At 35.6% G+C, this 27824-nt stretch overlaps 1 protein-coding gene across 1 annotated transcript in view; it reads left to right on the top strand.

Annotated features, from left to right (window-relative positions):
• LRRIQ3 (leucine rich repeats and IQ motif containing 3) overlaps nucleotides 1-27824 on the top strand; it is a 225712-nt gene that overhangs the window by 153476 nt on the left and 44412 nt on the right. The window contains 1 exon segment of the mRNA XM_004369135.2: nucleotides 6215-6345. Coding sequence (XP_004369192.1) covers nucleotides 6215-6345 — 131 coding nt within the window.

Genomic DNA, 27824 nt, shown 5'->3' with positions numbered 1-27824 from the left:
TTTGTATAATTTCTAATTGTGAATTTATTTTGGCATTTTGTTCCTGCATTATTTTCCTGAATTCTTCCAATTTTTTGTCCATATTTTCCATGAATTTGTCTATTTTTTTTCTCATGTTTCTCTGCTTTTTGCCTCAGTTCTTGGAGAATTCTGAGTATTAGAGATTTGAATTCCCTATCAGGTAGTTCTTGTGCATTTTCTTCCACAGGAGAGTCATCTTATTTTGGATGCCTACTGGAACCATCGTGTCCTGTTTTTGTAAATGTTTTGATATTGTCTGCTGTCTTCGGGGCATTCAGTACTTACTTTTCTTGTTTATTGATTGTAGATTTGTTTGTTTCGTCCCTTTTTTTAAAAACATTTTTGACTATGTCTGAGCAGGTGTACTGTATGTTCTTTGTTGTTTGCTTGTCTGTGGTCACAATACTTTTCACCTCCTTCTTCAACTGGCAGGGTCAGTCACTCAGATATGGTATGGCAGGGCAGGTCTAGCTGAAGAGGAGTTACTGGGACCCGTTGTTTGTGGCACTTAATTCAGCCACCAGAGCAGGTCGGTAATCAGTGCAGGGGAGTTTCCAGTAGGCCATGCCTGTGCTGCTTGGTGGTGTGATGTCAAGTGCACGGTGCAGGTAGGCAGGATGCAGTGGGGAGATTGTTATGTGTGGAGCTAAGATGGATATGGGAGAGAGGAGAGAGGAACAGGAGCCAAAAACATAGAAACAAAAAAAAAAGAATGCTAGGGGAGCTTGCTGTTGGAGTGGAGAGATGAGAGACTATGAAATGGATCAAAACAGAAAGGGGAGGTGGAAGAAAAGAAAAGAATGAGTAAATAAGAATCAGAAAGGTTAAAGACCCGCAAAGATCCAGGGATCCCACCAGTGCAGCTATGAGGTCTGGGGAAGTCGCTCTCAGGTATTGCAGTACAGGCTGGCTAGAAGGCGTAGAGGTATACAATGCCAGGTATTCAGGGAACAGAAAGAGAAGGAAGATATAGAGAGATGAGAAACTGAGCAATGAATAAAGACAAAAAGGAAAAAGAAAATAAAACAAATTAAAAAAAACAAACAAACAAGAAAGGCCCCCAAAGAAACAGAAAAAAAAAAAATCAACATAAAAAGCAATGCCCTCAGGGATCCCTCTGCATGTCTGTGGAAGGTGAAGGGGAGTCTCCCTGCCACACAGCTCAGCCTACCCAGAAAGGGGTCCCAACTCAGGAAAAGTAAAAGAAATCAAACAAACAATTCAAAACAAATGAACAAAAGCTCTGGGATCCCACCAGCGCGGCAGCCCAGACCGGGAAGTAGCTCCACGCTTGAATGGAGCTCCGCAGCCTCTCTGGAAGAAGCAAAGATGGTACATGGAGCCAGGTACTTGAGGGAGGGGGAGGTGGCGAGAGGCAAGTAAGAAATCAAAAGAAGCAGAAAAAAAAATAAGCAACACCAGCAGCCAACAAATGGCACTCAGAGAGATAGCTAGTGTGGGCTGGTATTTCTGGACAAGACTGTGTCCGTGGGAAGCAGAGGGGGCCGAGTGTGGGTGAAGAAGGGTAGAGAGTGGGAAAGCATATATCACAAATTATCGGAGCTCTGCAGCCCCACAGGAAGAAGCAAAGATGGCAGACAGAGTGAGGTGCTCAAGCGAAAGGAGGGGGAGGTGGGGAGAGGCAAGGAAAAAATAAAAAGAAGCAGAAAAAAAGCAACACCAGCAGCCAACAAATGGCACCCAGAGAGCCGCCTACTCAGGTTTGTGGAATCCAAGCAGCTGCTGTTTCCCGGTCAAGAGACTGTGGCCGCGTGAAGCAGAGGAGGCCGAGTTGGGGTGAAGAAGGTTAGGGTGGGGGGAAGCGTATATCGCAAATTACAGGTTGTTTTGTCTCCCGCTGGAAGCTCCGTGAGGCTGCTTTCTCGTACCCCCTGTTTGCTGGTCTCTGATAGGAGTCCAAGATGGCGGATCCACGCTGCGTTAGCTGGTAGGGGACCTCTGCATGAATCTCTCCTCGCTCTCCATTCTCTATCAGTTTTCTCACTCCATTTGGTGCTTGGCTGAGTTCTTTATCTCTTCATTTGATGTTTTAGGGTTTCAGGATTGTTGTATTCTCTGTTCGGCTTAGTTTTTCGGATCTTTGCTGTGGAGGGATGGCGTGGTGCTTCTGCCTAGAGTGCCATTTTACCCGAACTCCTCCTCACTCATGTTTTTAATTCTAATCATGTATTGCAGTGATTAAATGCATTTTGCCTAACTGCAATATTTATTCTTATTAAACTTCATCTGTTTAATCTGACCCATTGCTTCAGTCTGTTGACAATATTTTAGATTTCTATCTAGTGTGTTCTTTCTTCCACCATATCCGAAAACTTAGTAAGAATTTTCTTTATATTTTGATTCGAGTCATTTATATAAATATTGATCAGGATAGGGCTGAAAACAGATCCATATTGCATAACCTTGAAGTTCACATCATTTTATTACCCCTCATCTTTTCCATGTGGTTATTCAGCATGGCTGATCCCCGCCTAATATATCTTTCCATAAGAAATGAAAGATTTCATCAAACATATTGCTGAAATGTAGGCTTATCATGCCTAGTAAATTTGAACATGAATGAATTCTACTTTATTAAAAATAAAGTCATATTTTATATTAGTTTGTTGTCCACTTATATTACTACTTGGTGATTGTTCCTTTTCTAAATGCTACCAAACAGGCTTAAAATATTTCCTACAATTGTTGAGGACTAGTTTTAGGTTCAAGGCATTGTGATTAATAGAAAGAACTTTCTATTATTAAAAAAAAAAGGGGGGGGTATTTATTAGATAATCCGTAGTCTTCTATAACTCCTCTCCATGATTTCAAAGACTTATCAATAAGTGGGCATATACTTTCTTTTCCTTTTATCATTACATATAATAGAAAAGGTCATTTTCTTTACCTTAGTAGCTTGTGTAAGCCTCAGTTCATTTAGAGCTTTAGAGTTTCTGATCATCATCCTATAGATTTTTGCCACTGTCTCATAGGCACTCTTGTTGATGGATCTTTCTTTTATAAAAGCTAAGGAAGGGAACATTATTTTAAATGTTGATAATGACATGTGGTTACATGAAAAAAGAGCAAGTGGGATAACTGAAGAAAAGATAATTCTGAAAGGAACTAGCCATCTATCTGTTTAGTTTCAGATCTTTTGTATGTGATGATTCTATAAATTAACTTTATTTGTGATGGAGTTGGGCATCTCAGAATTATCTCTGTATTCTTTCAGGAGAAGGTAAAGGAGTAAGTCATGGAAACAGAATTATTGACCACATAATTTTGTTCTAATTTTATTATTTTCTCCAGAGTAGGATAAGAGTGTGGGATCTAGAACAAGGAAAAGATCCATTTCTGTGGTTGAAATGGAATTTGAGATGATTTTTAACATTGTTAAACATCCTATATTGTTAGGAGGAAGAAACAGAAAGAAGTTGAAAATATAGTGCAAAATTTATAGAAGTAGAAAAAGGCAAGAACGAGGATGTAACTTGAAGTGGATTGTTAGAGGAATTTGAGGTTGAAAAGCATTTGGAGTTGATACAGATTTGATTGTAAAACAATGGTCTACATTAATTTTTGTCATGTGTTGTTTAATAGAAATAACTGGGACCAAATGAAAATAGAAGCAACATTAATTAAAACTATGTCATATTTTGATAATATGTTTTGATATTGTGAGTAATTATATCATAGTTACTCTTGGCAACCTTAAGAAAATTTTCTAAATATAAATATATGAGCTCAAAACTACCTACTTATTTGTCTTCTAGCAAAAAGTAAAGTGTTTTTGTCATGTAAAGACTGGAAAAAATTGTCTTGTGTGAGTGTTGATGAATGAAAGATTATTTAGCCAAGAAAAAAAAGATCTGAGATTTATTCCAGAGGTAGATAATACCTAATACCTGTAATGAACATTAATAAATCTTTGCAGAATGTGTCACTGGGTAATGACATATTGTTTTCAATAGATAAATTAGAAGACATCACATGTAAAATTTAAGAGAGAGGAAGAAACATATTTAATTAAATAGAAATATTATGTGGTGTAAGAATTTGGGCAGAAAATTGTAAATATAGGGAACTAGGACACATTCAAGTGCTCTTCTAGGAATACATTATCAGTAAGTATGAGAAGAAAGACATGACTTCAGTTCTCTTGGTTATGAGATTATCTGTGAGATTCTCCAGGATGAAAGGGCACAACTCATAATTGTTATGAGTATTAAAAAAGTTAATATCTGTAAAGAGCTTAAAAACAATGGCATATTGTAAGCACTACATAAGTATTCCATAAACAAATAAGCAAAAGCAAACGTCTCACAAAGGATATCTTTCTGAAGATATATATTTATGTGTCTTCAGAATAAAATCAGTGGTTCTCACAGGGAAAGTATAATATGGGAAGATTTTTCAAAATACAAATAGATATCTCCTCCCAAGTTTCTGACTTTTCCCTGTGGCAGAGACTGCTGGTTGCCTACCAAGAGCTATCCTTTTCTTCTTTCTTGGTAAAGTTCCTTAATTTTATTCCAGGTAGCAAAGTATCTAGCAAAAGGCTGCATTTACTCCCCTCCCCTTTGCAGCTATGAATGGCCAATGAGATGTAAACCAAAATTATTTGAAGGACTCCTGGTAAAGCTACTTAAGACCCATGGCATATGCCCTTTGGTCATTCTCCCTTTCATCCATCCTTCTGCCTGGAATGTAAACATGATGTATGGAGCTCTAGCAGCTGTCTTGACGAGAAAACCTAGAGAGCAGAAGCCATGAAGATCCCTAGGATAGCTATGAAAAAGAAAGTTCAAAGGAACAGGGGACCCTGATGACCTTCATATCAGTCCTGGATGGAATGCCTACCTCCAGACTTTTTGTATATAATGTGACAGACAATTTTATCTTTGGCTGGTTTAAGTTACTTATTTGTGTTTTTATTTATATGCAGAGAAAACAGTTTCTAAAACCAACTGCACTATCCCCCTTGTGAACCACTCATTTGAAATTAGTTGAAGCCATGGTGAGAGTGTTGAAATGTAAGGATAGAACACTGGAACATACCAACAATTAATAGATAGGCAAAGGAAGAGACAAATCAAATATGAGGGAATAGTGACAGATGTTGAAAAGGAACTGAGGGAGAGTGGTATCAAGGAAGAAGACAATTTCAAGCAAGGAGGAGCAATGGTAAAAATGTTCTAGAAAGAATAAAATATGGCTCAAACAAAATCTTTTGGATTGTACCAATGGCATATCATTATTGGTAGAGCAATTTCAGGGAATGTTGTGGGTACAGTTGGATGAATAGTGAATAGAAAGTGAAAATAATAGGAATTGCTACCATTTAGGTTGAGTATATATATATATATATATATATATATATATATATATATGTATTAAGGCAGTGTACTATAGCTGTCTAGGAAATTTTACTCTATTTTGCAGGTGAGGACATAGACACAGAAAGGTTTAATGATACAAATTGATTTGCTCCAAAAATGAGATTTGGAAGCATCACATTGTTACTCCACAACCTGACATCCTCACTATATCATGAATTGAAGAGACTTGCTGTGAAGAGAAAGAGAGATAACACAGTATTATTATACCATTCCCAACCAGTTTACAAACATTATGCAGTTTACATCTTACAGTGCCTCTACTCCCCAGGAAGCTCCCCTTCACTATTCTACTTGTTTTTCCTCCCACACATTTCTGGTCCATTTGTACTATTAAGGCTTGTGATAATGCTGTTCCCATTTGTCTCTCCCTTTCTTCCTGTGTTACTGCCATTTAGTGTTCTGTGAAATAATTTTGTCCCTCCCTTTCTTATTACCAGTCTTCATTCAGGCTTTCTGGGCAACGGTATCTTATCTCTCTGTTTATTCCTTATTACTCCTCTTTTCCTTGTTCCTTTTGTTATGGCACCCACTTGCAAGTCCCCCTTTTCCCTCAATCTGTTTTAGAACATTTTCCAAACCATGTAATTAATGTTATAGAAAGATGATCTATCAAAATCATACACAATAGAGATCTTTTATATCTTTTCCTAATCCTGCCTACCTCACAGGTTTTTGTTGTTGTTTTTAAATTATAATGAGTCATGATAATTCATAATGCTTGTGAGAGCTCTTTGAGAACTCTAAAAAATACATGAGATATCATCGTCATTGTTTTTATTTTGTTTCCACAGAATATACATTCTCCAGTTGATTTTAAATGTTCTGGTGAACAGAGAAATATTTCCTCTGTTTTATCTGAATTAAAAACAAAAGATATTGGCATAAAATCAAAAAAATCAAGATATCTAATTCACAAAGGTTAGTATATGAATTTTTCTATTATAGTTAATCAAAGTATTTTAAGGGTAAATAAATACATTAGAAATTGGATGTGTTAATTTTGACTGTAGATATCAGAGTCTATAAAATATATGTTGAGAGTTCTAAATAAAATATCCATATCTCATTCAATGTTTTCTAAATATACATATTTGGAGGGTTGCTTTACGGATATCACGGACCTGATTTTTGGGAGAACTTGGAAATTAGGAGAAATTGGTGTTAGTGAGAACCATATTGAGCTGATAGCTTTGTTACTATGTGGCATGGTCAGGAAATCTGTCAACTATCATAGAAAATCAATCTTATGACATAACATTACATTTTCTTCAGACTTTGAACATAATTATATTCATAATATAAAAATACATCTTATATTATTGTTAATAACATTTGGTTATCGACTATGTACTGCTTTTTTCTCTTTGTAGAAATTTTCTAATAAAATTTCATGTTAAGATGGCTCTTTTTTTTCTTTTTTCTTTTTAACTCCAACTTTCACCAAAAAATCATAAAGTAATTTTTGTAAAATCATTTCAAGGTCTTATCAATTTTTTCAAGGGCTTCTCTTAATTCTTAAATATTTAATTTTTCTTTTTAAAAACCTACAGTAGTTTCTTCATCCTTGTTGATTTTCTCTTCTTTACATACAAACTAGCCTAACTATGCCAGGTTCTCATTTGTCAGTGGCTTTGTGATTTTATTAGTTCTCCATCATTTTCATATACTTCATAAAGCTCTGTATCTTTTATTTAAATGTAGTTTTATTTTTATAAATGTGACTCTTAGACTTTATATTACTCTTAGACTTATAAACTAAAATGAAAGAAAAGGAAAAATAGTAGTCCTATGCTCTATACCTCCCCACTCACTCATCCTGCTACCCAAAGGCATTTCATTTAATAATTTTAACTGATTTTTCTGTTATTTACTTTTATATTTCTAAATGATTTGCTTATTCTGCTAAAATAACTTAAAATTTTAGATATTATCTGCCATTTTCCACTGTGAAAGGTGGAGATTTAATTTTCTTATAAACCTTTCCCAATACACACACTTACACATCCCCTCCTCTATTCTCCCATTAAAATTATTTCACTATTTGGGGTTTAACTAATACTTAATGTTTTAATTATTATGACTGTGTAAATATTACTCACAGCTGAGTTACATACTATATTAAGAATATGTTTGCTTTCTTATATTACTTTTTTTTAAAAAAAGTCTTGTTCGAATATCATTCATTCCATTCAAACACCTCTACGCTCACAGTTTGGTTTTGTTTTTTAATATTCTTCTGAGCCCTTCATCCTGTTTTAATCAGGACTGGATGAGCTCTAAACCTACTCTTACAGCTACTATCCTGGCACTTCTCTTTAATTGTGATCCTGAGAATTCATCTCTCTCTCCTGTATTGGAACCCTTTGTTCCAGAGAATTCCATATTTTCTTTCTTGGTTTATTTATTTATTTATTTATTTTAATGAAATGCTTTCTCTTTTACTTTACTGATAAATTATACATAGGAGGTAAATTTTTTAAAACCTTAAAAACCTAAACATGTCTTTATGCTACCCTTACATTTGGTTGGTAATTTGAATCAGTGTAATTTTCTTCAGAATTTTGCTTCATTATCTTCTAACTCGTGTTACCTTTGAGAAGTCCATTGCCATTTATTTCTCAATCTGAAAAGTTTTCTTGTGTTATGTATTACATATTATTCTCCCTTCGATTTTGTCTTTCTAGAATTCCTGTTGTTCAGATGGACCTCCTAGACTAATCCTCTGATTTTCCTATTTTTATAACTTGTTTTCCCATGTCTTTTTATATTTGTTCCTTTTCTGAGAGATTTACTCAATATTCTAATTCTTTTATTTTTTGAAATTTTTGTAATCATATTTCTAAAACCCAAAATATTTTTTCATTGTTCCTTTCACACACACACACACACAAACACACATCTGAACACTACTATTCTTGGTTTATATATGCACTATATTCTTCATATCTGTGAGGATATTAATACTATTTGGGTTTGTTTAGTTTTTGGGGGGAGTATTTCTGCACCCTGTGTTCCTCTATTCCCCCAAGTTACCTTTTTCTTTGAGATTTTATAAAAAATGCCACTAATCCTTGTTTGTTCACTCTTTATTTAAGAGTGATTTTAAAATGCTACTTGGAAACTGTTTATGTATGTGATTGAGTCGTATTGACTAGCTGGCTTTAATGTAGGTTAATTACATGGGATTTTTTATTGAGGGGCCTGAAATGTGAGGTTTCTGTAAAATAATTTGTCCAAGATCACATAATTCCAAAGTATCAGAGCTGCCCATATTTCCAGGCTGTTATTTCCTGACTCAAAGTCTAGTGCCCTTTCTATTTCACCGTGCTGCCTTCTGAAGATTGCAAATGTACCATTATGTAATAATTTCATCATACACATGGGAAGACAGATATATTAGATTAAATTATCTGAATAAAAGATCCATGAAAGCTAATAAAATCTGTCATTCCCTCTGTCAGGCTAAGTATTATAGAACCACCTCTTTTTATATAAAATCATAGCATATTGTAAAGAAAAAGAAAATTCTTTGAATTATTTCCCAAGTTTATTTTTTTAAATTTCTTATGTTAAAAAAATTCCGTGGGAGTTGAAAAGAGTATCTTATCTAAAATCATTATAATTTGAATATTTACAGTAAACTTAACATTTTAGTTTTCCATATTTCTTTAATAGAATCACAGCCAATTACCATTTGAAAAGCTAGGTCAGAGGAAGCCTTGAAGCTTCTGCTTTGGTCTCTTGGAATATTGGTCCTCTGGATGCTCCTTTTTTGGGTTGCTTAATTTTGGAACCAAGCTGTTTTGCTGTGAGAAGTCCAAGACACATGGGGAAGCCACATGTTAGGTACTCAGGTCAACAGTATCAGCTGAGCCCAGCATTTGTTTGATTAAACGTATCATGATTAAAATAATAATCAGACAAACTGGGATGATTCAATAAAAAAATTCAGCTGGAGATTTTGTGTGCAGTAGCCACAACAGAGCACTCTTTGGTCACTTGTGAGACACATCATACATCAAAATAATGAAGTCAAGACATTTATGGAGTGAGTGGTCAAACATTGTTCTAATATCAACGGTCATAAGTGTTAAATCATAAATAAAAATTTTCAGTTTTTAGTACTATGGTTTATAATCATCAATTGCTCACGACACACCAATAACCCACTATCAGCACATCAGACAGGAAGCCCTCATATAGAGTAACCTGTCTGAAATGGAACAGGAGGTCTGACAACTATAGGAGCATTGTTCACAAGAAAATATAAAACTGATAGATTATCTCATGTGTTTGAACATTTTCAGAGGAACTTTTCATTTCTGCCAGAGGGTTTGGTGATGAGTGAATGATAGATGCACTGAAAACTGAGCAGATGGAAAACACAGGCATTTTTTAACTTGAGAGAAAACAAAAAGCTTATACAAGAATGAAGTGTGATCTTGGTACTCTGTGTGTCTCCACTGTTAATAATATTCACGGTCATACTAACGAAAGCAACATTGATTAAATCCAAAATTATGATGAAACTCTATATATGCAGCAATTGTGTTGAGGGTAGAGTAGTAATAAATTATAATTACTTACAGAAGAAATGTAATAGATAATATCAAAAATATTGAAAAATTAATAAAATGTAGAAGATAAAATTGAGTAAATCTCTGTGGAGTGGTAGATCAGGAATTCCTATTTTTCATTTTATGCTTTATAATATTGCTTATCTTTTAAATTATGTATATATACTATATTTGATAAAAATAACAATTTAAAAACGTGCTATAAGTAAGGAAAGGGGGGAGAAATTTTATGATAAATAAAAGAAGAAATATCCAAAAATTTCACATTGACTCAATGGAGTGGTAACGGGGTCAGGAGTGGTAGATCAGAAATACCTATTTTTCATTTTATGCTTTATAATGCTGCTTGTCTTTTAAAATTATGTATGTATACTATATTTGATAAAAATAGCGATTTAAAAAAGAACAGTGGATTGTTCAACTATATTGACTACTGGCAGAAAATTCTTGGAATATGGGAAAAGAACAGTATATTAAATTTGGAACATGAATGCCCATGGTGACCTTGACAAGAGCAAGTTCAGCAAAGTGGTTGAGATAGGAACCATGTTGGAAGGAGATGAAAAGTGAATGGAAGTAAAGAAGTAATGACAGTGCCAATTATGAACTCTTTTGATGAGTTTTATGGTCTGTTATCTTCATGTTCATATATGAAACCACAGGGCACTAAAGGAAAGAAACCACCCTAAAAGAGAAATCCTAAATTATGATCCAAAGATATTTCTAGTGTTTTGAATGCTTATATATTTATAATACCAAAATTGATCATCTATATATTAATTATATAAGAACACTATAATCAGAATATTTGAATAACCAAACATTATGTGCAGAGGTGATACTGGATATCAGAGAGTTTACAATATATAGGTTGGTAAATAGGGGAGGGACGGTCTGGTAAAAGCAGTGGGTCATATAATTACTCCCCTTTTCTCATAAGATAAAGGGTAGTTGAGTGGATTACTAACAGTTAATATTTCTCAAAATGGTACAGTCTATTAATAGGCACCTAGTTCCTATAAGACCAAAAACCTCTTCATGAATCAGAGCATGGATGTGAGCAATTATTGCCTCATAATATGGGTCATCTCTCAGAGGACCTATCCTCTAGATACTATTCCTCTTATGCAGTGGTTCTTAAATTTTTTGGGGGTTGGGGGAAGGCATCACCAACCCAAATGTGATGAAATCTAAGAATCTGGTGAAAAAAGTACTAGCATCTCCCATTCCCCAAAATACACACAGGAACACATACTCATTTTATTTATTATTTCAAGTGGTTCATGGGTCCTCTGAAACCCTATACATGGACCTTAAATGTATTGATAAAAACAGGAATCACATAATTTAGTTTGCATTCCAGTTTTTATGCTGTCTCTAAAATTTAGGTCAATCCCAGTAGACAGTGATTCCAATAGCATCAGACATCTGGTGTGTTTCTGTATCTTCAAATAAACTCCTAAGCATTAAAAGATTAAGATTCCCTTAAAATATATGAAATGCACTATGATTCTGACAGTAAAAATTAATCTGAGTGCTATTCATATCATCTGCTTACCATAATTTCAGCTTTAAGATATTCTGATAAGCAAACTATCCACAGAATAATATACCATTTCTTAATGTTTAATTCAAAATAACATATAATCATGTTATGTATTTTCTAATCTTTATATTGTTAATATAAGGTCAGATATAATAATCTAGATATTGCTTAATATTGCAACTTCTACTTGGGAGCATACTTCCCTATATATACTTTCTCACTGAGACATTGAAAGTTGGCAAAGCTTTTTAAATATGTATTTATCAATAAGCACATACACTAATGAATGAAGCACTCATGGTTATTTGTACAATAACCGTATGCCCCAGTTTCTTTTTTTTATTTTTATTGAACTTCAGATGAAGATTTACAGAACAAACTAGCTTCTTATTAAACAGTTAGTACACATATTGCTTTATGACATTGGTTAACAACCCCACTACATGTCAAAACACCCCTTTCTCCACCTTGGGTTCCTATTACCAGCTTTCCTGTCCCCTCCTGCCTTCTAGTCCTTGCCCCTGGGCTGGTGTGCCCCTTTAGTCTTGTTTTGTTTTATGGGCCTGTCTAATCTTTGGGTGAAGGGTGAACTTCAGGAGTAACGTCGTTACTGAGCTAAAAGGGTGTCGACGGACCATACTCTCGGGGTTTTTCCAGTCTGTTTCAGGCTAGTAAGTCTGGTCTTTTTTTTGTGAATTAGAATTTTGTTCTACATTTTTCTCCAACTCTGTCCGGGACCCTTTGTTGTGATCCCTGTCAGAGCAATCAGTGGTGGTAGCTGGGCACCATCTAGTTGTACTGGTGAAGGCTGTGGTAGTCGTGGTCCATTAGTACTTTGGACTAATCTTTCCCTTGTATCTTTAGTTTTCTTCATTCTCCCTCGCTTTCAAAGGGATAAGACCAGTAGAGTATCTTAGAGGGCTGCTCATAGACTTTTAAGACCCCAAACGCTAGTCACCAAAGTAGAATGTAGAACATTTTCTTTATAAACTATGTTATGCCAGTTGAGCTGGATGTTCCCTGAGACCATGGTCTCCACAGCCCTCAGCTGAGCAATTTGGTCCCTCAGGGAGTTTGGATGTGTCTATGGAGCTTCCTTGACCTTGCCTTGTACAATTTGTGCTGGCTTCCCAAGTATTGTGAACTGTCTTACCCTTCACCAAAGCTGCCACTTACGTATTGTCTATTTAGTGTTTTTCCATCCTCACCCCTCCCCTCCCTCATAACCATCAAAGATTGTTTCTTTTTGTGTGTAAACTTTTTCATGAGGTTTTACAGCGGTGGTCTCACGCAATATTTGTCCTTTTGTGATTGACTTATTTCACTCAGCATAATGCCCTCCAGATTCATCCATGTTGTGAGATGCTTCGCAGATTCATCATTGTTCTTTATCGGTGTATAGTACTCCATTGTGTGTATGTACCATAGTTTGTTTCTCTATTCATCTGTTGATGGGCATCTAGGTTGTTTCCATCTTTTTGCTATTGTGAACAATGCTGCAATGAACATCGGTATGCATATGTCTATTCATGTGACGACTCTTATTTCTCTAGGATATATTCCTCGTAGTAGGAATGCTGGATCATATGGTATTTCTATTTCTAGCTTTCTAAGGAAGCATCATATTCTTTTCCAAAATGGTTATATCATTTTGCATTCCTACCAGCAATGCGTAAGAGTTCTGATCTCCCTGTAGCCTCTCCAAAATATTTATTTTCTGTTTTTTGATTCGTGCCAGTAATGCCTGGGTGAGATGGTATCTCATTGTGGTTTTGATTTGCATTTGTCTAATGGCTAGTGATGGCGAGCATTTCCTCATGTGTCTGTTAGCTGCTTGAACGTTTTCTTTGGTGAAGTGTCTGTTCCTATCCTTTGCCCATTTTTTAATTGGATTATTTGTCTTTTTGTTGTAGAGGTGTTGGATTTTCTTGTAGATTTTAGATTAGACCTTTGTCAGATTTGTAATAGCCAAAATTTTTTTCCCAGTCTGTAGGTTCTCTTTTTACTCTTTTGATGAAGTCTTTTGATGAGCATAAGTGTTTAATTTTTAGAAGATTCTGGTTAGCTTATCTACTGGAGTTTTTGTGTTGTTAGTTATGGTTTGTATCCTGTTAATGCTGTGTATTAGGGCCTCTAGCATTGATCCTATTTTTTCTTCTATGATCTTTATAGTTTTTGGCTTTATATTTAGGCCTTTGGTCCATTTTGAATTAGTTTTTGTGTATGGTGTGAGGTATGGGTCCTGTTTCATTTTTTTGCAGTTGGACTTCCAGTTTTGCCAGAACCATTTGTTAAAAAGACTGTCTTTTCCCCATTTGATGGACGTTGGGCCCTTGTCGAAGATCAGGTGACCGTAGGTGGATGGATTTACATCTGGATTCTCAATTGTGTTCCATTGGTCAATGTGTCTGTCCTTGTACAAGTACCAGGCTGTTTTGACTACCATAGCTGTATAGTAGTTTCTGAGGTCAGGTAGTACGAGTCCTCATACTTTATTCTTCTTCTTCAGTAGTGCTTTACTTATCTGGGGCTTCTACCCTTTCCATATAAAGTTAATGGTTAGTTTTTCCATCTCTTTAAAGAATGTTGTTGGTATTTGGATTGGGATTGCATTGTATTTGTAAACTGCTTTGGGTGGAATTGTCATTTTCACAATGTTGAGTCTACCTATCCATGAGCATGGTATATTTTTCCATTTATGTAGATCTCTTTTGGTTTCTTCCAGTAGTGTTTTGTAGTTTTCTTTGTATAGGTCTTTTACATCCCTGGTTAGATTTATTCCTAATTATTTTATTTTTTTAGAGGCCATTATAAATGGTATTGTTTTCCTGGTTTCCTTTTCATGCTTCTCTTTATTGGTATATAGGAATCCAACTGATTTTTGTATGCTTAGCTTGTATCCTGCTACTCTGCTAAATCTTTCTGTTAGTTCCAGTAGTTTTCTCATGGAGTCTTTTGGGTTTTTTATGTATAGTATATCATCCACAAAAAGGGACGGTTTAACTTCTTCATTACCAATTTGGATGCCTTGTATTTCTTTTTTCTTGTCTTATTTCTCTAGCTAGGACTTCCAGAACAATGTTAAATAGGAATGGTGATAAATGGCATCCTTGTCTTGTTTCTATTCTTAAGGGGAATTTTTTCAGCCTCTCTGCATTAAGAAATATGTTTGTATGCCCCAGTTTTGCTGTGGAAAGTCACAGTTAATGTCTGTTGTAAATATTAATAACAGTGTTTCTCATTCTCAAAGGTGTCCCAATTTGGATGATATATGGCTACACAGTTTATGTGCTATTCTCACTTTCTCTTATCCATAGGTCAATTTAACATGATTGGATTGTCAAATTAGACTTACAGAAATCAGGGATATTATCCTGGTATCAAACTATACTAAAAATTTCAAGGATACAGATAATCAAGAGGCTCAGCTGAAGCAGGGAGCTATATGTGACATCAAGTGTGGCTGGCTCTGCAGATCCTTCCCTTGAAGAACCTGTACCTTTCACCCAGAAAAATAAATGAAATCTCTAGTGAGGTTCATGGTTTTTCCTTACACAGAAGTAACTGTTTAAATTATGAAGTATTTCTTTTTTTATTCCAGAGAGTTGTATAGTTTATATGACATTCTCCAGGGAATGTACCTCATAAGCAATCCTTTAGCCAGGGACCATCCTGCTAAAGGCATTCAGTAGATAATGGTCCCTTCCTCCTAGCAAATATCATTGTCTATTTTTCTGGAGTTCCAAGTTGACAAGGAGATTACATTAGATCACCTGCCTTCTTTCCTTTTCCCAGTAACATCCACCATATAAAAGAATAAACAAATCACAGGCCAGATACTTTAACTTCTTCCTGTTACCCTAACAACAGCTTTTTCAAGTTAGAGAGTATTTATTTATACTCGGATTTCTTTTGACTACATTTTAGGTTATTACTTTCTCTCTGTCTCTCTTGCTCTCACTTTTTCTGTCTCTCTTTCTATTTATACTATCAGTTTGAGGCATTACAAAGTCAACAGTAAACAAGACATATAAAGCCCTACCCTCATGGAACTGGCATAGTTAATGGTAGTTATGATACTACAGAATTCATTGGAGCTTCGTAGGAATATGAAGCTAAAAAGCCCCATGCATCTACTGTTAACTTGTGAATAAGGATAGGTATTATATCTTTTCATTTAGCTTATCAAATAAATCATTTAATGGGATTACTCATGACATGTTAGTTGCTGATAGTTTTCATTGTAAGTAGTATCCAAAATTCCTATTTTACTAATTAGTTAACTGGTAATAAAATACATGATTTTATTTTCTTTAATTTAAGACTACTATCCCTTCTAGATTCTATTTTATATTACCTAATCAAATATTTTAGTTTTTCTTTATGAAAATGATCTATCACTTCAGGTCAGATGTTTTAAAGGAACATGATACTTCATGAATATCTACTCTATGTTATGCTTTGATAAGTTTTTTTCAGTATAAGTAATTAAATATACAAATTCCTTGATTTATATTGAAAGGATATGGCATACCAGATTGACACTGTAACCTTAATGTTATCGTAGTTTTTTTTAACAATTTATAGTAAGTAAAGCTAGAGTATAGGCCAATACTCTACAGTTATTTCAGAGAAGCATTTATATTTCAGACACATATATGAAGAAATAAATTCAAATCCTTTATGAAAACTGCCAGCTGTTACATAAAAGACATTTCTGAGAGTAAAACTACCACTTCTTATACAGAATATAAGGTTAAGGGGTTAATTATTTGAGGGTCATTATATCGAAGTGCCTGTGATCAGATTTATACAATCTTTAGTTATTTTACCTCCATTACATACTTTGTCTTGCTCCAAATCCACTTATGAGTCTGAAATGAAGACTCTAAAGGAGATTTTATGGTTTGCATTGAAACGCATTACATTTTCTGCCTCCAACATTTTTCTTCTAAATTCATCCAATTTATCATATCTTGCTGATTTCAGTCTACTTCTGCTTTAGGCAATGTTAACAGTGTTTTTTTTTTTTTTTTAATTCTTCTAAATTGTTTGCTGGAATGACTGAATTTTAGTCCAGGATATAAAATAGTATCAACTAAATTACTTCAGATGAGCAATTAAAGCATACGCATGCATGTAAAACTAGAAATCTTTGCTGCCAGATTTAAAATTAAACACGCAAACAAAAAATATATTTTGTTTTTATATATGTATAATAATTCAAATTGCTTTTAAAATAATTGTAATATCTTTACTACTAAGAACAGAGAGGCAGAAAGTTAAATTCAAACAAACGTATAACTTGGTGGAAATAAAATAAGCTCTTGAGTCGGATGTATTTGGATTTATTTTTTGATTCTAAGCACTAATGCCTCAGTCCCCCCTGCATTACCCAGCTTCCCCTGCAGCTAGGTAGGGATTTTATGATCAGTTCTGTCCACCTTACTGTGAGCAACAGTGAAATGTGTCACTTCCAAATGAAAGTAGTTAAGAGCACTATTCTTTTCCACTGCCATGGAGATCTTAGATACTATTTGTTTCATTAACATAGCTACAAGATGATGAAGGTCATCCTAACACACATTGGTTCTTAGAGGAGAAATAAATTTTTGTTGTGCTAAGCTGTTGAGACTTCAGTGTTTACCTGTTATGGAAGTTAGCATTATTTATGCTGATAAACACAGAAATTGGTACAGAGTAACAAAAACCTAAAATATGGTCTCAGTTTAGTGAGGCAAGAAAACTGATATCAGAGGCTAGAAAGATGGCAATTCAAGTTTTGTAGTGGCAAAGCATTTCCTTATGATAACTTGGAAGATAAACTATATGTCTAACTTATGGCTCTAGTGGAAGAAATAGGAAAACTCAGTATGGGTATTCTGTGTTGGTTGTACATAACTACATTGTTGTGTTGTTAGGTGCCATCAAGACAGTTCCAACTCATAGTGACCCTATGTACAACAGAACAAAACACTGCCTGGTCCTGTGCCATCCTCACAGTCGTTGTTATCCTTGAACTCGTTGTTGTAGCCACTGTGTCAATCCATCTCATTGAGGGTCTTCCACTTTTTCTCTCTACTTTACCAAACATGATGTCCTTCTCCAAGAACTGATCCCTCCTGATAACATGTCCAAAGTATGTGAGATGTAGTCTCGCCATCCTTGCTTATAAGGAGCATTCTGGTTGTACTTCTTTCAAGACAGATTTGTTCGTCCTTTTGGCAGTCCACGGTATATTCAATATTCTTCACCAACACCACAATTCAAAGTCATCAATTCTTCTTTGGCTATGTTGGGAAGATAAAAGAAGAGCTCAGGAAAAATAACTGATTTGCAAGACAAAATAATAGGGAATGAAGAGTTCAGAAATTTAGGGCCTTGCAGAGTTGGAAAAGCTGTCTGCTTCTAAATTCTAAATAGTAAGATACGAAATTTAACAAGGCTTTGAAACAAAGGTTCAAGCCTCTTAGTTTAAAAAAAAAAAAAAGACTCAGAGCAAAGTTTAGATTGTGTGTGGTCTTCTTACCTATTGTTTCAGATAGCTTCATAGTTTGTTGTTGCCATCAAATTGATTCCATCTAAGGGCAACCCCACATGTGCAGAGTAGAACTGCTCTATAGGGTTTCCAAGGCTGTGACCTTGCAGAAGCAGATCACCAGGCTTGTCTCCCGAGATAACTCTGGGAAAATTAGAATCGCCAACCTTTCAGCTAGCAGTTGAGTGCTTAACCTTTTGATCCACCTAGGGATTCATTAAATTGCTAGACAGAGATTTATTAGATGAAAGTAAAGATATAAAGCATATCTGAGAACTACATGTCACTCCAAAAGCATTTTGGATGTGCCTATTGGCACATGGAAATTATAGAAGAAAATAGATTAAAAGTCTACAGTTTTAAGGAAAGGATAACTGTAATCTCTAACCTGTTGCCATAGAGTCAATTCTGACTCATAGCGACCTGATATGACAGGGTAGAACTACCCTATACAGCTTCCTTGGCTGTAATCTTTACAGGAGCAGATCACCAAGTCTTTTTCTCCCATGGAGAAGCTGGTGGGTTCGAACCTTTGACCTTTCTGTTAGCAGACAAGCACTTAACCACTGTGCAACCGGGGCTCCTTATGGAAAGGGTATTACCAGATAATTTTAGTATAAAATACCATTTGACCATTCAGACTTACATATGTACTTGAGTCCTCAATCTTCAGCAAACAGAAACTGCAATGAGAAAACTTTTGTAGCCTCCAAAGTGAGCAATCCTACCCCTCCTCTCCCGAGATATGGCTAAGGAAGGAAATGGAAAAGGAAGGACCTCCAGAAGGCATAACTTCTCTCTGAGAGTAGAATCAAGGACGAATCCAGGAACCACCTACACTTGAAGGTAGGAGAACTTCACAACATAAGCCAGTGACTAGTGTGTGCCTCCTATTTTCCCATTTGTAATTAGTTTTTCCCCATTCTAACGTAGTATGTGCAATATGTATATGGATGGATGATGCAGGAGGCAGATGACTTGTATTTTTATTTTATTAGTCTTGAGACTAAAAGGAATCTTATTCAGACCTGATGGAGAGACTACTGCACACATCTGATGATTCTGGACTTGATTGGACTTTGAGTTGTCAGCCTTCAGGAGTATGTTCTGTGTTTTGGGGGAAAAAAAAAGAATCAAAAGATCTTTGGTGATCTATGGCACAGAGTTTATGCTCAAAAAAATATTTTCCTTGTTTCTCTACATTTCTCAGCTTCTCTTCAAGTGAGCATAATTTAGTTCTGTCAATGGATTGTGACTTGAAGTGTGTCACTTCTAGGGTAAGGTAGTTAAGTGCTCCATTCTCCTCTCCCCCTTGCTTCAGAGTCCTTGGAGATCTCATGTTTCATACAGTCTAGCACAAAGTGGAAGAGGGATGCCCGATCCACTTTAAATTTACATGAGCAAGAAATAATCTTTGTTATGGTTTGCCACTGTGATTTTAGATTCTGTCTGCTTAAAAATCAACAAACTGAAGTTGGTTCTTTGAAAATATCAGCAAAATTTAAAAACCTTTAGATAGACTAACCAATAAAAAAAGAGAGAGAGAAAAGAATCAACTACTGATAATAAGAATAAAATATGGGACATCATTACTATTATTGTGGAGAAAAAAAAAAGACTGTAAAGGAATAGTATGAATAACAGTATGCCAACAAATTAGATAACTTAGATGAAATGGACAAATTCCTAGAAATACGCAAATTACCTATACACACTCAAGAAGAAATAGAAAATCTGAATAATCCTATAACAAGTAAAAACAATTGAATTAGTAATTAAAATTTTTTTCATTAATAAAAGCCCAGGCTCAGATGGTAGATTAGTTTCCTGTGACTGGCATAACAAATTACCACAGCTTTGGTGGCTTAAAACAACAGAAATTCTCTCACAATTCTGGAAGCCAGAAGCTCAGCATAAGTTTCACTGGATCAAAATCAAGGTGTCAGTCGGGCTGCACTCTTCTGGAGGTTCTAGGGGAGAATTCATTCCTCGCTTCTTCCATCTTCAGGTTGCTGTCAACGTTTTTTGGCTTATGGCACATCCCTTCTATCTCAGCCTCTCTCTTTAGATCTCCCTATTCTCTTCTGTGTGTTTGTGGAATCTACCTCTGCCTCTCTCTTTAAAGGACTCTTGTGATGGCACTCTCGCCCACCTGGATAATCCAGGAATATCTCTTTACCTCAAGATCCTTAAGTTAATCACACCTACAAAGACTTTTCTTCCAAAAAAGGTAATATTTATAGGTTCCAAGCAATAGGACCTGATATCTTTGGGACCACTGTTCAGCCCACTGCAAATGGCTTCACTGGTGAATTGTACCAAACATTTAAAGAAGAACTGAAATCAGTTCTTCACAACCTCTTCCAAAATAAATAAATAAATAAGAGGTAGGAACACTTTCTGACTCATTCTATGAAGCTAGTATTACCCTGATACTAAAACCAAACAAAAACAACAAAAGAAAACTACAGACCAATGTCCTTTATGAATATAAACACAAAAATCTTTTAACAAAATACTAGTACACCAAATCTAGCCATATATTAAAGCTTTAAACATTATGAATAAGTTGAATTTATCCTAGGAATGCAAAGTTTGTTTAATATCCAAAAATTAATTAATGTAATACACTGTATTAATAGAATAAAAGACAGAAACTGCATGATGTTCTCAATATGTGAAGGAAAAACAGTTGACAAATTCTAACAACTGATGATTTACCAAACTCAGAATAGAAGGAACTGCCTCAGTGTGATAAAGAGCATCTATGAAAAACCTGTATATAACATCATACTTAGTGGTGAGAGACTGAATGCTTTCTCCCTAAGATCAGGAACAAGATAAGGGTATCCACTCTTGCCACTTCTATTCGTACTGGAAGTTCTTTCTAGTCAGTGCACTTAGGCAAGAAAAAGAAATAAAAGGCGTCCAAATCAGAGGCGTCCAAATCAGAAAGGAAGAAATAAAACTACCTCCATTTGCAGGTGACATGATGTTCTACATGGAAAATCCTAAGGAATCCACTAAAAAATTATTAGAACTCATAAACGAGTTCAACAAGGTTTCAGGGTATAAGATCAATATTCAAAAATCAATTTCTATATACTAGCAATGAACAATTCAAACAAGACATTAAGAAAACAAATACTTTTATAATAGCATTAAAAAGAATAAAATACTTAGGAATAAATTTAATGAAAGAAGTGCTAGACTTGTACACTGAAACTGAAAAAAAATGTTGAAAGAATTAAAGATTAAATAAATGGAAAAATATCTCATGTTCTTGGATTAGAAGGCTTAATATTGTTAAAACAGGTTTGCTACCCAAAGCAATCTATAAATTCAATGTAATCCCTATCAAAATCCCAACTACCTTTTTCACAGAAATGGAAAAGCAGACCCTAAAATTCATACAGAATTACAAAGGAGCTCAGATAGCCAAAAAATCTTTAAAAAGAAAGAGTTGAAGGACTAAAATATCTTGATTTCAAAATTTACCCCAAAATTACAGTAGTTAAGACAGTGCAATGCTAGGATATAGACATAAAGATTAATATAATAGAATTGAGAGTCTAGAAATAAACCCATTTATGGTCAAGTGATTTTTTTTTTTAACTGTAGTGCTTAATTGTAGACACAGCAAAACATACACCAGCTGAGCAGGTCACTTGATTTTTGATAAGGATCTCAAGGCTTTTATCAAGGTGGAAAGAATAGTCTACAACAAATGCTGCTGGAACGACTAGATAGCTACATTTGAAAGAATGGAGTTGGACACCTGCATCACACCCTGTACACAAATTAACTCAAATGGATCTTAGACCTAAATGTAAGAACTAAAACTCTACATCTGTAGAAGAAAACATAGGAGTAAATCTTGCTACCCTTTGGTTGAGCAAGGGCTTCTTACCTATGCCACCAAATTGCAAGCCAAAATAATGATAGTAATAAATAAGAGAGAAAATAGGACTACATCAAAATTAAAATGTGCTTCAAAGGATACCATCAAGAAAATGAAAAAACACCCCACAAAATATTACACTGAGAGAAATGCCATATCTCAAAGAGGGATTTGTAATTACTGGATAATAAAAGTTCATAAACGTTTACTATCTCAGATAAAGATGGCAAATGGGTATTGGCTCATAGTCTACTCTGATTAATTGAAGCTTTCTTCCTAGAGCACTGTTAGATTCTGAGGCTACATCTGGTAGTGTGAGAAAGACTTTTGGGTAGATTTAGACATGTCTGCTATTGTCAAGGAGATGAAAATTTATAGAGCTCGAAAGGAAATTAATAGTTCAGGTAAGAATAGCTAAATACATTGAATTATTCCTATATGTGAAACATTTCCACTCAAGCCTCATAGCAAATCTATGAGATTGGCACTTTCTGTTCGCTGAATTTCTAGATGAGGAAACTGAAGAATTGTGGAATTAAATAATAACTTGCCTAAGATTACTTTCTGAAATGCTAGAACATGACATTTCAGAGATTCAAGTGATTTTGCTCCTGGTTCTTCTACCCACTATGTAACAGTGCTTCTAACTGTTTAATGACTCAGAAACAACAGAAGGGTAGAGACAAATCATTATTTCATTGGGCATTAGGCTAATGTGATGCATGAGTCAGAGTAGTCCAGCTGGATGGCACAGATTTGGCTCTGGCTATCAGTTATAGAGGCTTATATCTTTAAATTAAGATCCTAGTGTGGAGGAGTAAAGACTGAGCATCACAATCCTTAGACGATTACAGAAATGGTGAAGCTGGATAAACAGAAATAATATGCTCATCAAGAGACTGGTTTGTAGTAATTTCAGAAACTAGGAAGCGTGATCTTAATATTGAGCCAACACTTGCCCGAACAGTTCATTTTTTGCTCACTGTTCATGGCCAGGCATGGAATTGGTTTGAATATGTTGTTCTGTCTATTACCAGACAAGTAGAACTTGGAGTAGGGCAGGTAGAGGTGGGGGTAGAGGAAAATTGTATAAAAGGCAAAATTGAAAGGGGAAGAATCTAAAGCTACAATTGACTGCCCTTGAATAATGAAGCCAGCCACAAAAGATCACATATCGTATGAATCCGTTTACATGAAATGTGCAGAGTAGACAAATCTATAGAGACATAAAGTAGATTAGTGGTTGCCTAAGTTTGGAGCCCTGGTGGTGCAGTGGTTAAGAGCTTGGCTGCTGACCTTACAGTTCAAATCTACCAGCCGCTCCTTAGAAACCTTATGGGGCAGTTCTACTCTGTCCTATAGGATAGCAATGAATTGGAACCGACTTGACAGCTCCTAACAACAAGAAGTTTGGAGAGAGAACGGGGGTCAGGGGATGATTTGTGACTCCATGGGTATGAGGTGTAATTTTAGAGTGATGAAAATGTTCTAAACTTAGATTGTGGTGAAAGTTACACAACTCTGTGAATATAGTAAAACTATTGAATTTTGCAACTTAAATGGATAATTTTATGGGATAAGTATATCTCAAACATGTTTTAAAAAAATCACACGTACAGATGTATTTTTAAAAGAATGCAATACTCAAGGGTGACAATCTTTATTTTTTGAACTAAACTGTTACTTAGTTTAAAGGAGACTTCAGGGGATAGTTTCGATTTAAAGTTTGAAGAGTAACTCAGGGCAATAGCCTCGGGGACTCCTCCATCCTCAGTAGCTGCAGTAAGTCTGGATTCTTTAAGAACTCGAAGTCGGTACCCTATTTTTCTCCCTTTCTATAAAGATCCATCTATTGCATCCCTAATCAGAACCATTGGTAGTGGTAGCCAGGCACTGTCTAGTTCTTCTGGACTCAAGGTAGAGGAGGCAGTTGTTCATGAGATTAGGGGTGGGGAGTTTAAATAAATGCAAGTGAAAGAACTAGAACAGAAATAATGAGAATGTTGAAACAATGGGAAGAATGAAACCAATGTCACTGATAATTATGTCTAGAAATTGTTGAATGGGAGTAGTTTTGCTGTGTATATTTTCACCAAAAATAAAATAAAAATAAATAAACAATTACAACGGGAGGGAGAGGGAAAAAGACAGTCATTGCATGTAGGGCACTGAGCTTCTGTTAAACATGATAGAAAAATCTGGAAACGTATAGTGGTGATGCTTGCACATGATGAATGTAATTAATGTCACTGAATTGCACATGTTAAATTTTTTTGAAATGGCATAATATTTGTAATATATATACTTACCACAGTTAAAAAAAAGAATAAGAAAAAATCACATGTAGACATTTGAAAGCATGCTGGATATCAACAGTGGGGATGTTTATCTGAGATATTGAAGTCACTAAAAGAAGCCATATCATTGCATGAAAAACAACTATTTGTAAAGAAACTTATCAATTGATGATCAAGAAGCAATGTTTTAAGTTTCTTTTTTATTCCCATGCAAAAATTTATGCATACATTGTTATGTGACTCCAACTGCTCTCCCCATACTGTGACAGCACACTCCTCCTTTCCACCGCTGATTCCCCATGCCCTTTCAGCCAGCTCCTAACTCTCTCTGCCTTCCCATCTCACCTCTGGACAGAAGCTGCCCATTTAGTCTCTTGTATCTACTTGAGCTGAGAGGCAAACTCCTCACGAGTATCATTTTATGTCCCACAGTTCCTCCAATCCCTTTCTGAAGAGTTGGCCTTGGAAATTGTTTTATTTCTCGGCTGATAGAGAATCCAGCACCATGCTTTCCAGGGTTCCTCCAGTCTCAGTCAGATCATTAAGTCTGGTCTTCTTACTAGAATTTGAGTTATGCATCCACCTTACTCCTGCTCCATCCGCAACTCTCTGTTGTGTTCCCTGTCAGGGTGGTCGTTGGTGGTAGCCGGGCACCATCTAGTTCTTCTGGTCTCTGGCAGATGAAGTCTCTGGTTTATGTGGCCCTTTCTGTCTCTTGGGCAAATACTTTCCTTGTGTCTTTGGTGTTCTTCATTCTCCTTTACTTCAGGTGGTTGGGACCAATTGATGCATCTTAGATGGGCACTTGCAAGCTTTTAAGACCCCAGATGCCACTCACCAAAGTATGATGCAGAACATTTTCTTAATAGGTTTTGTTATGCAAGTTGACCTAGATGTCCCCTGAAAGCATGATCCCCAGGCCCCTACCCCTGCTACTCTATCCCTCCAAGTGTTTGATTGTATTCAGGAAACTTCTTAGCTTTTGTTTAGTCCAGTTATGCTGACTTCCTCTGTAGTATGTGCTGTCCTTCCCTTCACCTAAGATAATTCTTATCCAGTATCTAGTTAGTAAATAACCCTCACCCTCCCTCCCCACCCTTGTAACCATCAAAGAATGTTTTATTCTGTTTTTAAACATTTTCTTGGGTCCTTATAATAGTGGTCTTATACAATATTTGACCTTCTGTGACTGACTAAATTCACTCAGCATAATGCCCTCCAAATTCTTCCACATTATAAGATGTTTCACAGCTTCATTGTTGTTCTTTATCGTTGCATAGTATTCCATTGTGTGGATATACCATGATTTGTTTATCTATTCGTCCTTTAATGGGCACCTAGGTTGTTTCCATCTTTTTGCTGCTGTGAACAGTGCTGCAATGAACATGAGTGTGCATATATATATTCATGTGACGGCTCTTATTTCTCTAGGATATATTCCAAGGAGCGGGATAACTGGATCATATGGTACTTCTATTTCTAGCTTTTTAAGGAAGTGTCAAATCGATTTCCAAAGTGGTTACCATTTTACAGTCCCACCAACAGTATGTAAGTGTTCCAGTCTCTCCACAACCTCTCCATCATTTATTATTTTGTGTTTTTTGGATTAATGCTAGCCTTGTTGGGGTGAGATGATAACTCATTGTAGTTTTGATCTGCATTTCTGTAACGGCTAATGATTGTGAGCGTTTCCTCATATGTCCATTAGCTGCCTGAATATTTTCTTTGGCAAAGTGCCTGTTCATATCCTTTGCCCATTTTTTAATCGGGTTATTCATCTTTTTCTTGTTGAGGTTTTGCAATATCTTGTAGATTTTAGAGATTAGATGCTCATTGGATTTGTTGTAGCCAAAAATTTTTTCCCAGTCTGTAGGTCGTCTTCTGACTTTTTTGGTGAAGTCTTTTGATGAGCATAAGTGTTTGATTTTTAGGAGCTCCCATTTATCTAGTCTCTCTTCTGGTGCTTGTGCATTGTTACTTATGGTTTGTATTGTGTTTACACCATGGATTAGGGCTTCTAGTGTTGTCTCTATTTTTTCTTCCGTAATCTTTATAGTTTTCAATTTTATGTTTAACTCTTTGATACATTTTGAGTTAGTTTTTGTGCGTGGTGTGAGGTATGGATCTTTTATCAGTTTTTTGCAGATGGATATCCAGCTATGCCAGCACCATTTGTTAAAGAACTGTCTTTTCCCCAGTTAATGGACTTTGGGCCTTTGTCAAGTATCAGCTGCTCATAGGTGGATGAATTTACATCTGGATTCTCAATTCTGTTCCATTGGTCTATGTATCTGTTGTTGTACCAGTACCAGGCTGTTTTGACTACTGTGGCAGTTTCATAGTTTCTAAAATCAGGTAGTGTGATGCCTCCAAGTTTGTTCTTCTTGAATAATGCTTTACTTATTCGGGGCCTCTTCCCTTTCCATATGAAGTTGGTGATTTGTTTCTCCATTTCATTAAAGAATGTCATTGGAATTTGGAGGAGTATTGCATTGTATCTGTAGATCACTTTGGGTAGAATTGACATTTTCACAATGTTAAGTCTGCCTATCCATGAGCACAGTATGTTTTTCCACTTATGCAGGTCTCTTTTGGTTTCTTACAGTAGTGTCTTTTAGTTTTCAATGTATAGGTCTTTTACATCTCTGGTTAGGTTTATTCCTAAGTATTTTATCTTCTTGGGGGCTATTGTAAATGGTACTGATTTGGTGATTTCCTCTTCAAGGTTGTCTTTGTTGGTATAAAGGAATCCAACTGATTTTTGTATGTTTATCTTGTATCCTGAAACTTTGCTGAAATCTTCTACCAGTTCCAGTAGTTTTCTTGTGGATTCTTTGGGGTTTTCTGTGTATAAGATCATATCATCTGCAAACAGAGATACTTTGACTTCTTCCCTCCCAATGTTGATGCCCTTTATTTCTTTTTCTATCCTAATTGCTCTGGCTAGGACCTCCAGCACAGTGTTGAATGAGAGTGGTGATAAATGGCATCCTTGTCTGGTTCCCGTTCTCAAGGAGAATGCTTTCAAAGTCTATCCATTTAGGATGATGTTGGCTGTTGACTTTGTATAAATGCCCTTAATTATATTGAGGAATTTTCCTTCTATTCCTATTTTGTTGAGAGTTTTTATCATGAATGGGTGTTAGACTGTCAAATGCCTTTTCTGCATCGATTGATAAGATCATGTAGTTCTTGTCTTTTGTTTTATTTATGCGATGGATTCCATTAATTGTTTTTCTAATGTTGAAGCATCCCTGCATTCCTGGTGTAAATCCCACTTGATCATGGTGAATTATTTTTTTGTTATGTTGCTGAAATCTATTGGCTAGAATTTTGTTGAGGATTTTTGTGTCAATATTCATGAGCGATATTGGTCTGTAATTTTCTTTTTTTTTGTGGTTTCTTTACCTCGTTTTGGTATCAGTGTTATGCTGGCTTCATAGAATGAGTTTGGGAGTATTCCATCCTTTTCTATGCTCTGAAATACCTTTAGTGGTAGTACTGTTAACTCTTCTCTGAAAGTTTGGTAGAATTCTCCAGTG

The sequence above is a fragment of the Trichechus manatus genome, unplaced genomic scaffold (assembly GCF_000243295.1).
Source record: "Trichechus manatus latirostris isolate Lorelei unplaced genomic scaffold, TriManLat1.0 scaffold00003, whole genome shotgun sequence".
Lineage (NCBI taxonomy): Eukaryota > Metazoa > Chordata > Mammalia > Sirenia > Trichechidae > Trichechus > Trichechus manatus.
The sequence above is the reverse complement of the archived record's forward strand: the minus strand, read 5'-3'. Positions and strand labels throughout refer to the sequence as shown.